Source organism: Dermacentor albipictus, unplaced genomic scaffold (assembly GCF_038994185.2).
Source record: "Dermacentor albipictus isolate Rhodes 1998 colony unplaced genomic scaffold, USDA_Dalb.pri_finalv2 scaffold_30, whole genome shotgun sequence".
Classification (NCBI taxonomy): domain Eukaryota; kingdom Metazoa; phylum Arthropoda; class Arachnida; order Ixodida; family Ixodidae; genus Dermacentor; species Dermacentor albipictus.
In genome coordinates this window covers 65,042-76,314 of record NW_027225584.1, presented here as the reverse complement: position 1 = coordinate 76,314, position 11,273 = coordinate 65,042, and the positions used below count along the sequence as shown (strand labels likewise).

The 11,273-nt window shown below is 46.1% G+C and overlaps 1 protein-coding gene across 1 annotated transcript; it reads right to left on the bottom strand.

Moving 5' to 3' along the window:
* Nucleotides 1–6,042: 6,042 nt before the first annotated feature.
* LOC139052721 (uncharacterized) lies at nucleotides 6,043–7,732 on the bottom strand. Its single transcript, XM_070529763.1, has one exon. The coding sequence runs from the start codon at nucleotides 7,596–7,598 to the stop codon at nucleotides 6,429–6,431; it is 1,170 nt and encodes a 389-aa protein (XP_070385864.1). The 5' UTR covers nucleotides 7,599–7,732; the 3' UTR covers nucleotides 6,043–6,428.
* Between the last annotated feature and the right edge of the window lie 3,541 nt (nucleotides 7,733–11,273).

Here is an 11,273-nt window from a genome sequence, read left to right as displayed (position 1 = left end):
CCAAATCCTATACAGGGTTTTTGTTTCTTTTTTTTTAGCTGGACCAAATTTTTAAATACTGCCTGTGGCACATGGCACATTTTTAACCCTTTCCCTTCATCTTTATCTAAACTACTCGATGAGGGGGCCTATTCCTTATACGAGGCATTAAAATGCTTAATTGAATCATTACCAGTATTCTTTTATTAACACTTTAATTAATTGCTTTATGGTACATATTTCAATCTGAACCGTAGCTAGTGAGTATTCAATGCATATCAACTTAGAACGAGATCTGAGGATGGCATCAGTTTCGAGTTACGCACCATAAACTTTCATTAAAGATGTCTTATTGTTCCGTAAAAAGTTTTAAGAAAATGCTGTTTTATGCATAGAAGCACAAAAGTAACTTGAAAGCAAATGAATTTCACCAGACAGTTTGAAAATTTATATCTCGAAACTGGCGTTCCCTGAGAATTCATTCTAAGTCGATATGCCTTGCTACACACTAGCTACAATTTGTAGATTGAAATATGTGCCACAAAGTAATTTATTAAAAAGTTCTTAGTACGTTTATGTTAATTATTCAATTAATCATTTTGATTTGTCATAGAAGTAATGGCCACCTCACCAAGTAATTTAGATCCAAGGGATAGAATTGTGCTATCTGCCCCAGGTAATGTTTTTTTTAATTTGGTACAGTTAAAAAAGTAAAAGCCACCCGGGGTTTCATGGCCCCTCAGCTGTTTTCCTTTCTGTGGAACTGACTTAATCTTATTGTAATGGATCGTTTTGTCTTCTGTGTAGATTACATGGCTTGCCCAACAGCACCTTTTTATCTCTACTATACTACGGTTAACCGGCCGTTACTTTCTAATCCAATGTATCAGCAGCGCATCGCCTAAAGGCTTTAAAACATGGTTACGGTTGGTGTTGTTGCATCTGTCGGTGGGGGCATGATGACAATGAAGTAGTCCCCAAAAATCATTACTCACTTTGTAAGAAGACATTCTGCAAGAAAAATGCGCTGCTGAACCACGTTTTGCCAGAATGCAAAAAAAGGAAGAAAGAAACATCTGCGGTGCATTGACAATTATCTACGTATATGCTCTATTCACATTAGGCAAGCTCAAAGACAAAGTGACTCTTTTGAACACATTAGATCCTCACCTTAAAAAGGCTGGCGTCAGAACGAAATCCTTATATCTTGCTACCCATTGCATTAGGAGACATGATAAAGGTCAGTCTTGCTCATTTGTTCAGTCACTTGTTTGCAACACTTGTAAATATATATATAAGAGCAGGTGGGACTAAAGAATTCTCGTGCAGCTGAAACCGGCACTCTAATTATGCTTAAATACATGGCATGGGAAGCAAAACGATTATACTTGCGTTGGTAGCCGACAGACACCTGTGGTTATCCGTAATCTGACTTACCTAGTGCCCTTCACCAGAGCATGAATTGAGAACATGGTCGGCATAATTTAACGATCCTATTTAGCGATTCAATGAGTATGCAGGTGATACTAACATAATCATAACAGCAAGAAACGAAAATAAGCTATATGACAAAGTTACAACAGCTCTCAAAAAATTGTCATTCTGGTTTCATGCAAATAAACGTCTCCCTAAAGCGGCTAAAAGTAACAATGTTATCTTTGCCCCTAAATACACTCATGTTATGCCCAATAATTCGCTCGTAATAAATAACACATCATCAGAGAGCGTCAGTAATACAAAATTTCTCAGTGTCCACTTGGATGAACAGCTAGTTTTCATGGCACACACATGTTCATGGAACATTTAAGATTTACAGGAAAATACCTCTTCTTTGCAGGTTACGTTACATTTTCCAATTAAAGACACTGTTCACACTATATTATTCTTTTGCACATTCACGCATTACATATGCTATAGTAATTTACGGATTAACCTACCAGACAATGCTGGAACCCTAAAGTACCATAGAAGACAGCAGTATATGTGTTCTTATTTTTATACAAAACACAGACTGTTTCATATGCTGATGGATTACAAAACATACAACCCCAACAGTCTGTATTAGTTATCGTGTTTAGTACTTGCTTACAAACTTTCACATAACGCTATTCTATGCCCATCGGTAATGTTTGTGTATCCAAGACCCACATGTTCACTACGTTCTACCTCAACTGTACCATTATGCATACCCTACACAAGGACTAACTATATTTATTCATTCATTGTATTCATTTTCCTATGTTGCCACAAAACTGTGGAACACTTTACCATGTAGTGTCCCTTCATCCACATCATTTTATTTAGGTAAGCAAATTGTTCGTGTTCATCTGCTTACCTTACAATAGTAATCATGTTAAGAGAGAAAAAGCGTTTCGCATGCATTTGTAACAAAGCTGTTGTAATATATGTATTTTTTTCTTGCTTTGCAATTCACTTGCAGTCACTTACATTAAAAAATGGACCCATGCTATAACCCTTGAAAGGGCTCTATGGTCCTGCCTATATAAAAACAACATGTCATCGTATATATATCAGACACAATAAAAATTGATTGCTTTGCAAGATCTTGATAAGGGCTAGCTGGTTCATATTTAGAACTAAGGTTGAACAGCACAAATAAAACAAGGATACAAGGAAAGAAATACCACAGACAAGGCATTAACAGCACCTCTACGTGGTATTTGTTTCCTTATGCCCTTATCTGTGCTGTTAAACCTCAGTTCTAAGTTGATTGATTCCAATGAAATTCCTTGCAGTATTTTGCCAGTGGTTGGGGCTGCGCTCCACCCGCATTATAAACGAAATCAGCCATGCATGAACGGTGGAATACGTAGTGGCACACAATCAAGCGGAACAAATAGCTAGATTATCGCTAAGTAGGGACAGCTGGGCTAGTTGGCTAGTTAGTTGGCGCAGGCTGAAAAAAGACGCATGCCCGCTACAGCGCCCTGTTGTAGAGCCCTATTGGCACCAGGTTTCTCACCGCCTCAAGAACGTTGGCGACAGGTGCGGAGTGCGTGTTGTGTTTTCAGCACCGGAAAAGCTGGGACGAATGTGTCACCTGGTAAACGAATCCCAGAAGAAGCCAGCCTACAAAATAAGCGCACCAAAGCCCTCGTTGAATGTGACATCAAACCGGGCGCTGTCTGAATGAACGCCTGCTAGAGCATCCCAGGAATGCTACTTCACTAAGTGGCGCTGGTCATTTAGCCGACCACATTCGCCGTTGCTCGCACAAGCCAGCATGCAAGGTGTTTTTCTAACGAACACGTGTGTTGCGCAAATATAGCAATCAGAAAAACCGGGAAATTTTTGAAGCCTTTTGTATCTCCAATGAAAATGATTACTGTGTCAGTGCTCCTTCTGTTGTACTCGGGAAAACAGAACTTGATTATCGCAGGGCAAACGTGTGTGTCGAATCAGCTAGGTAGGGCAAGAGATGAGCAAGATTGTACTGAGTGATGTAAAAAAAGAGCGGAAGAGAGAAGGAAAGGTTTTTTTCACTTTTTGCTTTTATTCCTTTCTTCTTTTGGTTTCGACACTTCTGATGGCTGTTGCCTGGACCAAGAAAATATTTTTGGGTGGTCCTGCGCACTAGCAGCCCCCCCCCTCCCCCTGTGTACATAAAGCCCTGTTTTCCACGAATAAAACTCAGTTGAAGTGCGGCGTTCGTGTTGTATTTCTCTTCTCGTCCGTGTTCAATTCTGCACTGGAACGATGTTTCATATTGCTAGCTAGATTATACCAGCCCATCTCTGCAATGTTTTGGCATATGCAGTGTGGTACACTGTTCTTCAACTCCAACAATGTTTCAATTACGCTGCACAAGCTAAATGTGAGACTTAAGACTTCATGAAGAAAACATAAAAAAAAAGAAAATATGCTGTGCATGTGTGCACATGGCTGCAGCATGCAAGCTCCTTCAGCTTGAAGGGAAGCTTCTTAACATTGCTCCAGAATTTGCAGAAAGTTTTCAAGAAGTGCTATAGGAAAATGTTCTTGAGATCACATAGTCTCTAAACATGTAGAGGATTCAAAGGTTCCCAACTGCTCTTTGCAGTCATTGCATCAAAGGAATAAAAGGGTCACTGGGGACTGGAAATTCTACAGCGAACCTGTTAGTCTCTTGGTGGCCGGCATTTTTCGTGTCGTCATCCGTAGGCAAAAAAGTGGGCCGATCCCGGATGTAGTGAAATGCCGGGCTGACCCGCGGTGGAGGCGAAGCAGGCTTCAAGCACTCCGCAAAGTGAAGCGAAAAGTGCATACATTCTTTGGAACCACGCATGCAACATACAGAACAGCATTTGTTTTACTAAAGAACATGAGAACACTTATGACAATGCGAAGCATGTAGCGCTACCCGCATAGATTTCCCGGTAAACATTACTGTTGAGCAAGCTGCCGTGGCGACACTAACTTGTGACGTGGGGAGTGATGAGCTACCTAGCCTTTCGTATATGAAAGAACCAACTTTGCAACTGGTTTCATTGTTGTAGCACCCTTATGGGTAGGCAACGCATACTTAGGACTCCCGAGGAGCAGCGTAAATATAAGGAGCAGCAAAGGAAAAAGAAACGGCAATACGACCAGTCGCAGCAGGCTGTCAAAATTACCATCACTCCTATTGCTCTAGAGCATAGCATACACCCATTAGCAGTTGTTTTAACAGCTTCGCTAGACATCCACTATCGCAGCCAGGATGGCAGGTCAATTTTTTTAACAGTATTGAAGCATGAACGTATAGCGACCGACAGGATTTGAACCTCCTTATAACGAAGTTGCATCAAACATGAGAACGCTTTTGTTGCATACAATATTCATTACATACTGACGTTGGCGAGAAACATATTAAATTTACTTAATTATATGCAATAATTTGTCATGTTCTTGTCCATTATATTCAAGTTCAACATTATACAATGCAAGGATAGGCTTAAACTGAAGTTGTGGCTTTTCATGGTAACGTTGGTGGTGCTTTTGAAAAAAAAGATTTTTGCAACGCCAATGTCAATACACTGAAACAATGAGCCATCCACCAGCTCACGCACTATCATCAAAATGTAGTATGCAATCAACCTCATTATTTATTGTTGCCAAAATGTGTGTGGTGGCAGCATAAGCAGTGGTCATCATGCATACTGTGAGCACATCTCTCCACAGCAAATACATAACAGGGCCAGCCGACATCCTTATCAGAAATAGGACGATGAAATGTTGTCCTGTCACACTGGTGGTACTTCAGCCAAAACTTAAATGCGGTTCTGTCGTAACCACAATTTGCATGCTTTTCTTTCGACTGTGCGAAAAAGCAAGTTCATGCTTATTTACGCCGTTATGTACACACTTCTGTTCCTGCAAATTGGCATAAATAACCACAGTTCTGCAGAAGAAAAAAATTCAGCCTAATTACAAAAGCTTGTTTTCTTGTTTAACTTTAGTTTACTGGATGGAGTTACGTGTCTGCCAAAATGTTTTAACATGCAGTGATTGTCACTTAAGGTTGTCAATTAGCACTTACCAGTTAGCTAAGGGAATGCAAACATGGTAGAGTGGCCATGTAAAAAAACAATGCTAATTTGAGACAACAGATTCGTAGGCACCCATAAGGTGAGAAATGTTTGCTGAATGACTGGAAATTATTGAGCAGGAATGAGCTACTCCATGCATTTATTTGATCAGGAAGTGGCACCCTCCTCACATGTAGAAACCATGGCTTTACAGCAGAGGAAGTATTCTGTATAGCCACCATGTTTATTTTCTTATTCATAGATCCCGAATTAATTAGAGCAGAAACAAATATTAGGAAAATTGTACTAGGCAATTCTCTAATCAAATAGCAAGGACTACCCAATTTATAGTGAGATATTGGCAGCATTTACTCTCCTGGCAGCCGGGAGAATTTCCCAAACGAATTTCTCCCAGCACTCACCTCCTATTGGCACTCGGATGTCACGTAACAAACTGCCGGTAAGAACTGCCGGCAGGTGTGCCCAAGAGCCTGCAAGTGTGCTTAACCTGACCTTACCTAACCTTCCGAGAGCCAGCAGAGGAGGTGAGTGCCAGGAGAAACGGGTTTAAGTAGCTCTTCCGGCTGCCACGAGAATAGACACTGCCTTAAATACTGTAGCACACAGCTGATAATGAAGTCTGAAGAGCACAACATGGCAAATTATAATTCATGCTTTACACAGAAACTGCACTGACTAGTGAGCATTGTCAAGCTATAAAACAAATGGAGCTTTGTTGTACATTACCTGATTACTAAAAAATCATTTAATACTCGAGTTGCTTGGTCTTACACTGAAACACCGTTGTTATGCTATGCACTGAACACAAAGCGGGAACACTGGGCTGAAGATCACTTTTTCCAGGAGTAGGCAACGAGGTCACTGCAAGGTGTAGTCCTTCAGAATGAGCCTTCGGGGGAAGTCGAAGATTGCCACACTCGTTCAGTCCGCCTCCCTGAGAGCAGCTGTCACAGATGCTCTCTGATCGGTTGGCAAGAGTTCGAGCACCCTGTCGACCATGTGCTTGCTGACGTTCTGCACTTCCTTCTTCATTGCTCGCAGCTCCTGCTTCATCCACTCCCTGCGCACAGTCGCCCGAATCACTTTGCGGCGCAGAAGCCTGGCAAGCGCCGCGTCGTCGCTCGCGCCGGCACTGCGACAGCGGTAGGGCGTCTGCACGCGTTTCAAGAACAGTTTTCGCAGCTTGTGGCACGGGGGGCAGACGGGTCGCGGGCCCAGCACCACACACGCCTTGTGGTGCCACGACCCGCCGTACCTCGAGGCCGTCAGAGACCACTCGACGTGTGGGTACAGCTCGGCGGCGCACCCGGCGCACGCCCTGAGACCGGCCACGAAGTCGAGGAAGGATTTGAGCCCGTCCATACCCGTGAACAGCATGCCGTCGGCGTTAGTGTAGGCGCTCGACGGAACCGAGCGGCCGGCGGCGCTCAGCGTGAGTTTCGTGTCGCTGGCCACGACGACGGCCCGGTCAATTTGGACCAATCGGTCGCGCATTCGGAGCTTGTAGAAGACGACCGAGTCGTCCCCCGCCGTGTCGACGGACCAGCCGTGGAATCGGCCCCCCTTCTGCGCTACGGCCAATATCTCTTCGAAGAGCCGACGACGCGCGGCCTCTTTGGCCTCGTCGATCGCGCGCTGGTGCGCGGCTTCTGGCGTGGCACCATCGTCGTCGTCGATGTCGGCCGGTCGTTCGTTCCGAGGCGACTCGGGGTCTTCGAAGAGCGACGGCTGCGGGCGCTTGCGAGCCGCGGAGCGGCTTTGACGCTGCTGCAAAAACACTTTCTTCGAAAGGAACTTCGGGTAGGAGGGAAATATGAGCGGAATGGCTCCTTCCTTGAGCGCCCATTTCTCGCGCGGGATGACGACCAGTTCGCCGTTCACGTTGTGCGCGAACTCCCTCATGATGTCCTCGGCGTGAAAGTGGATGTGGCACACGCGCGACTTGGCGTTCATCCTCTTGTCGTCGGGCCTGGCGATCGCTTCGTGCCACGCTTCGAACAGGGAGTCGTCCCTCGGAGGCCGAAAGTAGTGGCGCACCTCGCCGCCCGTGCTCGCCTCCGTGCAACCCGGCACGAAGCATCGCTGGGGCATTCTCGCCGCGACTCGGGCGCTAGCGCCTCGCACACGCTGTACGATGGTTGCTGTGTCGAGGTGGCTGACAGTTCGCGCACAACGCAAGCAGCGACATGCGCACCGCTGTGCGGCTGGCGCTCGATTGCATAGAATAAAGAGAGAGAAGTGGTTCTTATGGGAAAAGGAGGAAACGCTGGCACTAGCTTCTGCAACCCCTGCGGGAGCACGGCTCAGCGCCAGCAGGGAGCTGGAGAGTGGAGTAAAGCAGACAGATGGTAGGAGCCATAGAATAAAGAACCAACTTCTCGATTGTTGCTTGCATAGAATAAACAGCCGTTGCTTGTGTTCGGTGGTCACGTGGGATCGCTCGTGTCGTTCCCGCCAAGGCGCGGTTTTCAAGTAGCAAAAATCGCGCGGTCGCGCCTTGCTTTAGCGAGAAGAATTCTTTGCGAACATCAGGCGTTTTGAGTGTATCTAAATAACCTAAGTACGTCGTGATGCCGTCGTGGTCGTTTCTTCAACTAGATATATGTCAGAATAGGCATGGGGTAGCGTGACACGCATGTATTCATAAAATATGAACGACATATGTCATGTTTGTCATTACATAAATGGTATGAATGGCATCATGCCGTCGTTGTAGCTCCTTTAACTCAATGGATATCAGGATATCAGTGAAATGCATACATGACCTGACAGGATGACATATGACAGGATATAAAATATGTCATGATCATATTTAAGACAGGCACGTACCCAACGGTGCCCCCCTCCCCCCTCGCTCGCCGCCCATGCCACCACTTCTCACAAACATTCCTAAAGCGCCGCCAAATCAATGTTGAGACTTGACAGCTATTCGGCGGTCAACATTTTGCTGCCTTTTTCCCTCCTTTTGTATGGCGGTTATCGGCGTCTCCTGGGATGTGAAGGCCAGTTTCCTCATCAATTCGGTGCCCGCGCGGATAACTCCAGGTGCATTCGGTTGTCACCGTTTATTCAACGGCCACGCGCATCGTTGTTGCTTCGTTAGTTCGACCTTCTTCATTTAGACTGATCCAGCTGCTAGGGACCATGGAAAGGGATTCGGTCCGTGGTCAGTTGGTCTGTATGCACACGGAGCGAGCGGGGGCCAGAGAAAATGCCAATAGCGTGTAACTTTTCTTTTTGTTTCATTCTTTCCTCGAGTGACGGCTCGCCGCGACGCTGACAGATCCTCGGAACCTTATACCCGCGATATGGGTTAGATAAGGTGGAAAATAAGATTATGCGAGACAGCGTCCATCATCAAAGCCTGCAATAACCCTTACACTGATAGCGAATATGATCGTCACCCCTTAACTCGAGTCAACCTCAACTGCCCTGACATACTCTCAACCCGCGCACGACGCCTCAGTGTTGTGTTTCACTGCTTTAAAGAGTTTATTTTGGTTTAGATGAGGGACACCTGCATCTCGGCATCAGCCAACTTTGTTTTTTGAGCTCAAGCTCCTTCAAAACGGCGGCAGCACGCTTCCTTTCCGTTCATTCCTCAATGAGTAGGTCCTTTCTGTTCTTGTCCTCCTTCCGCCACTTGTTCGCCCCACGGACAATCTGAAGCGTCTTCTTGGTCAGTTGCACAGTCCACATCTGATTTTTCAAACTCCCTAGGGGCCGCGAAAACTTCCGAAAGATCGGCCAGTTAGAAAAAAACTGGCTGTGGCTTAGCTAAGGTTAAGCCCAGGATGCGAAGCATACTAGCCTTTATTTTAACGCGACAGCGTTAAGGAGCTCGTCTCGCAGAAAAGCCGGTGTCGTCGGCGTCGGCTCAGGCGTGCGGCGCTTGCTCAGGCGCACATTTCGTTGTCGCGCCGAACGCTGCGTTGCTCGACGCTCACCGCGTCCGATGCGGGGCGCGTAGTCGCTGCGCCGTAGCAAAGCCACCTAGAAACAGTCTCTGTAGCACGCCGCAACCTTCGCTTCTCATTCCAATGAGCAGCTCTGTCTCCAGGAGGCATCTCACCTCGTGAGTGCCTAGCAGAGGCAAGCGCAGCTGCTTATATACCGCCGCGACGGCGCGAGTTGGAGCCCCGTTTCCCCTCTGTCGTGACGTCACGGTGTCACGTGGTATTGAAGGCGACACCGCCGCGCCTGAGGAGCTGGGTTGAGCTCTAGTAATATGCTTCGCATAAAAATAAATGCATGTCATTTACTGCCCTTAAGGGCTCAAACCACCACAGGCACATTCCAAAACGCTCTGAAGGCCTGTCGGTACACGTATTAGGCATATCAGTGCTCATACTGTGACAGGAAATACTTGGTGCACGCGTATATAATTAAGGAATACATACTGTGTCCCGCGGCAACAGGCCCTCCCCACACTTGTTATGCTTCACTGCAATACTTTCACGTATGCTTCACCAAGTAACATTTCTGTATCGAGGCGCAGCTGACTTTCGGAAACCGGCATTATGCAACGCACTGTGCTTTCCAAGCTTCTAAGCCAATCGAGAGGACTACAAATAGTCCGTGTTATTGCTGACAGCAGCGAGTTCTTTCAATAAAAAAGACGGCACCCAACGGCAAGACACTTCATAGAGAACGTCGAAGCAGTTAGGCCTAACGTTGCCGCAGTAGTGGCTACGGCTGCCAGCGGATCTGTGTGCGAAAGCGCCGGTTCGAGGCGGCGAGGTAAACAAATGGCAGCGCAGATGCCGTTTCGGATCTGCGGTCACAGCAAAACGTCCGGAAAATCGGACGGCGAAGAGTTCTTGCGTCCGAAAATTTCACACGTTCTGATACATTGACTGTATGGGGTACGTGGTGGCGGTGCCGCGAAGTCGTTCAAATAATCGGGAATCCGGGAAGTCGGTCGTTGACTGTACACTGGCAATTCCTCCAGCTGACGACAGGGCGTCAAGGACGATTCATTACGATTCCTATTCGTACTCGAGCGAGCATTATCGCGACTTTTGACCCTTTCAATAAAATTACAGCTATTTTTCCCTGACAGAGGCACAAATTCCCCGAGTTTTCCCTGAGTTTTTCCAGACTATTCAAAATCCCCCAGAATTCCCGGTTTTCCCAGTTCTTAGTCACCCGGCAAATAGTTGTTGCGAAGCAAGCATGTTATTTCAGTTCAATAAAGAATTAGTCATTCGCCATTCCACTATAATAGGCGAGGGAAAATTACGCGCTAATAATTTTATTATTGTAGTTACCGCGCCTAATTTGGGTTACAGAAAAAGTTTGAAGTACGAATTATTTGCAGCCCCACGGAGGAACAGTGGCTGGCGGTTATAAGGGTGTGGGCGGGTCTTCATTGCACACTTAAGTTGTATCCGACTATAGTAGCGTCTTTTTTTTTTCAATTCGCTCTGGAAGAATTATACAGAAATATATATTTGCGGAACAATCAGTTTTTTTATGTCCCTCGTTTACTGCTCTAACAAGTTAAGTGCCACAACCGACTCGTATTGTTATTTGGGAAGTTACGTAACGATGCGTAGCCGCCAGTCACGTACAACCGCGTATGGCGCAGGAAGCTGCGATTCTGCATGTACTGCGCAAAGTCTAGGTGGCGTTGACTGCGCCCACCGAGGAAGGTTAGAAAAACACTTACATAAGCACAGCAGAGAAGCGGCTATACGTTAGGCGGCTTGAATGATAACTGTAGCAGCGTCATTCAGAACACATGGAATTGTCCTCCACTTCTGG

What these genes read in the sequence shown, in the direction of transcription:
- LOC139052721 (XM_070529763.1), bottom strand. Translation starts at nt 7,598, where the DNA reads ATGCCCCAGCGATGCTTCGTGCCGGGTTGCACGGAGGCGAGCACGGGC.